The 2,242-nt window shown below is 55.9% G+C and overlaps 2 protein-coding genes across 2 annotated transcripts; one reads left to right on the forward strand and one right to left on the reverse strand.

Moving 5' to 3' along the window:
• Positions 1-32: 32 nt before the first annotated feature.
• SPRG_16953 (hypothetical protein) lies at positions 33-550 on the reverse strand (the record flags this gene model as incomplete). The annotated part of the gene is made up of 3 exons (XM_012356520.1): positions 33-179; positions 233-430; positions 485-550. 3 exons carry the CDS (start codon positions 548-550, stop codon positions 33-35), a joined length of 411 nt encoding a protein of 136 aa, XP_012211910.1.
• A 1,039-nt stretch (positions 551-1,589) lies between these two features.
• SPRG_16954 (hypothetical protein) lies at positions 1,590-2,097 on the forward strand (the record flags this gene model as incomplete). The annotated part of the gene is made up of 2 exons (XM_012356521.1): positions 1,590-1,856; positions 1,924-2,097. The coding sequence occupies 2 exons, from the start codon at positions 1,590-1,592 to the stop codon at positions 2,095-2,097; spliced, it is 441 nt and encodes a 146-aa protein (XP_012211911.1).
• Between the last annotated feature and the right edge of the window lie 145 nt (positions 2,098-2,242).

The following is a 2,242-nucleotide window of genomic DNA, read 5'->3' on the forward strand; positions in this document are numbered from 1 at the left end:
TGCACAGCGCCGTGCAGCGCCGACGTGCCATCCTACATCGCACATGGACGCGCGGCGACAGCGACCGAGTGACGCACCGTCGTCACGGCGTTGACGTTGGCATGGCCTTCGTCGACGAGCAGCTGCAGCGTCGAGAGCTGGCCTTGGATCGACGCGGCCATGAGCGGTGTCACATCGTCCTAACAGAAAAAAAAGCCATCAACAGGACGGCGAAAGGGTCAGGATTTCGTACGTGGCCCAGCGCGTCGGCGGCGACGCCGTGGCGCAGAAGCAGCGCGACAATGTCGTCGTAGCCCATGGCCGACGCCATGTGCAGCGGCGTCCAGCCCTCGTCGGGCGTGCGCCAGTTGACGTCCGTGGCGGCGTCGACCAGGAGCGACGTGACCTTCTCCATGTCGCCTTCTGTGCACGCGACGTAGAGCGGACTCGCCTACAAGACAGATGAGTATGGGCTTTGGAGCCGCAGTAGCAGGCGCCGTCGTACGTGCTCGAGGTAGAGCTCCTTAGCGAGGAGCACCTGCAGCGCTTCGATTTCGGCCGCGCTGGTCATCAAAACAAAGTGAGCAACATGTGTGACATCCGGATAATGTTGTCCGGAAAAGGGATGGTCAGCCCCATCGTTGCCGCATATCGCGCGCATGGGACGCCCAAACAAGATACGTATATGGGCGCAGTAACGTACAGTGAGCCGCAGGGGCTTTCATGCTTCCCCAATGGAATCTGGATGCTGCAATTGGAAAATGCTACCAAGCGACCCAAGAACGAATGCAGGGAATTGCCACGACACATGCAATGACGTCTGCCTCGTCGACTGTTATTCGCGGCTGCAAGGAATGGAAACGGCATGGCGACTTGTGCCACACAAGTCGCCATGCTGTCGAACGCACAAGTTGTGCGTTCGACAGCACAACATGGCGCTTTTCCCACCATAGACACGCATGCGTGCATTGTAGCAGCACGGAGGCAGCCGTCCCTTTTTGAAAGTTTGACGGGCGAGGTGTGGTACGACTGCGCGCGATCGTAGCCAAACTTCAATCGTTGGGGCTGACCCCGACCATTGAAGTTGTGCTTTCAATGACCATTCTCTGATTTGCTCAAAAGTTGATTCAAAGCGGTCCTCGATAAGCACAAAAAGAGTAGCTTTGCACCCGATATGGAAGGGTTTATTCGGGCCACATGTCGACGAACAACTCATACGTAACGCTTGCAAGAGCCTCCGACGCAAAGAAACTGTACACGTTGTCGTTCTCAACTTTTCAAGGTGGAGCTCGTGCGAGTGGAGGCGACCCAAGCTTGCATGCATGCTCGCAACGATCGCCGCGGGTATGGAGCCTCCATGACCAAGGTGTTTGGTTCGAAAAGGTTCCGGCTCCATGGAACAATTCCGTCCCACTTAAAAGATACCGCCCACAACCCCCGGCACACTTGGCCGCCCATACCAGGCCGTTAAACATTGAACGAAGCCTCCACTATGTACTGAAAAACAGGTGTCGAGGGATTTGCAGTAATAACTGTGCCCGGTCGTAACCAGTTGCCGTTCGATCTGGGAGTTGCAAGTCGATTACATTATTGCATTTGCTGTCAGCTGCATGAAGGCCGAATACTTTGACGTCGCGAGCCCACGAACGGAAGCCTACGCGCTCGAGATGGCGCCGCCGCCGACGGCGTCGATCCCAACCGAAACAATCCATGTCGCGCTCAAGGCCCGGAAGCAGCTCCGTCGGCATTTCATGACGCTACCGGGACCGCTCCTCCTCTTCTTTGCGTTCATCGCGATGGTGCTGACGCACACGCCGATCCACCAAGTGTACATGGCCGACCACGGCGTAGCGACGGAGCTCAACCCGAAAGCAGAGGTAGCCATCCATTTTATGAAACGTTCAGTCTACAGCTTCAAACACTCATTCCATTGCTGCGATGTAGGATGTTGTCCCGTCCAAGACCGTCGTGAGCTTTATGAAGATCCGGGCCCTCGACGACATTCCTAAGTGGATCAACAACTCAGTGCTGCCGTCCGTCTTTCAGAACGTGACCATCAACGGTACAGAAATCGTTGTACTCGCATCACAATCCGGTGTTGACTCAAAACTGCTCTAGATACGATTGTTGCGGGCCGCATTAGCTCGTACAACCAACTCGTTGGTGCGGTCGACATTTCGGTCCTCAACATGCCCAAGACTGAGTGCCAAAGCTCGAGTGGCCTCAAAAAACCACTACGGGCCGTGCGTTGACTTTGAGATTG

This window comes from Saprolegnia parasitica, assembly GCF_000151545.1.
Source record: "Saprolegnia parasitica CBS 223.65 unplaced genomic scaffold supercont2.493, whole genome shotgun sequence".
Lineage (NCBI taxonomy): Eukaryota > Oomycota > Saprolegniomycetes > Saprolegniales > Saprolegniaceae > Saprolegnia > Saprolegnia parasitica.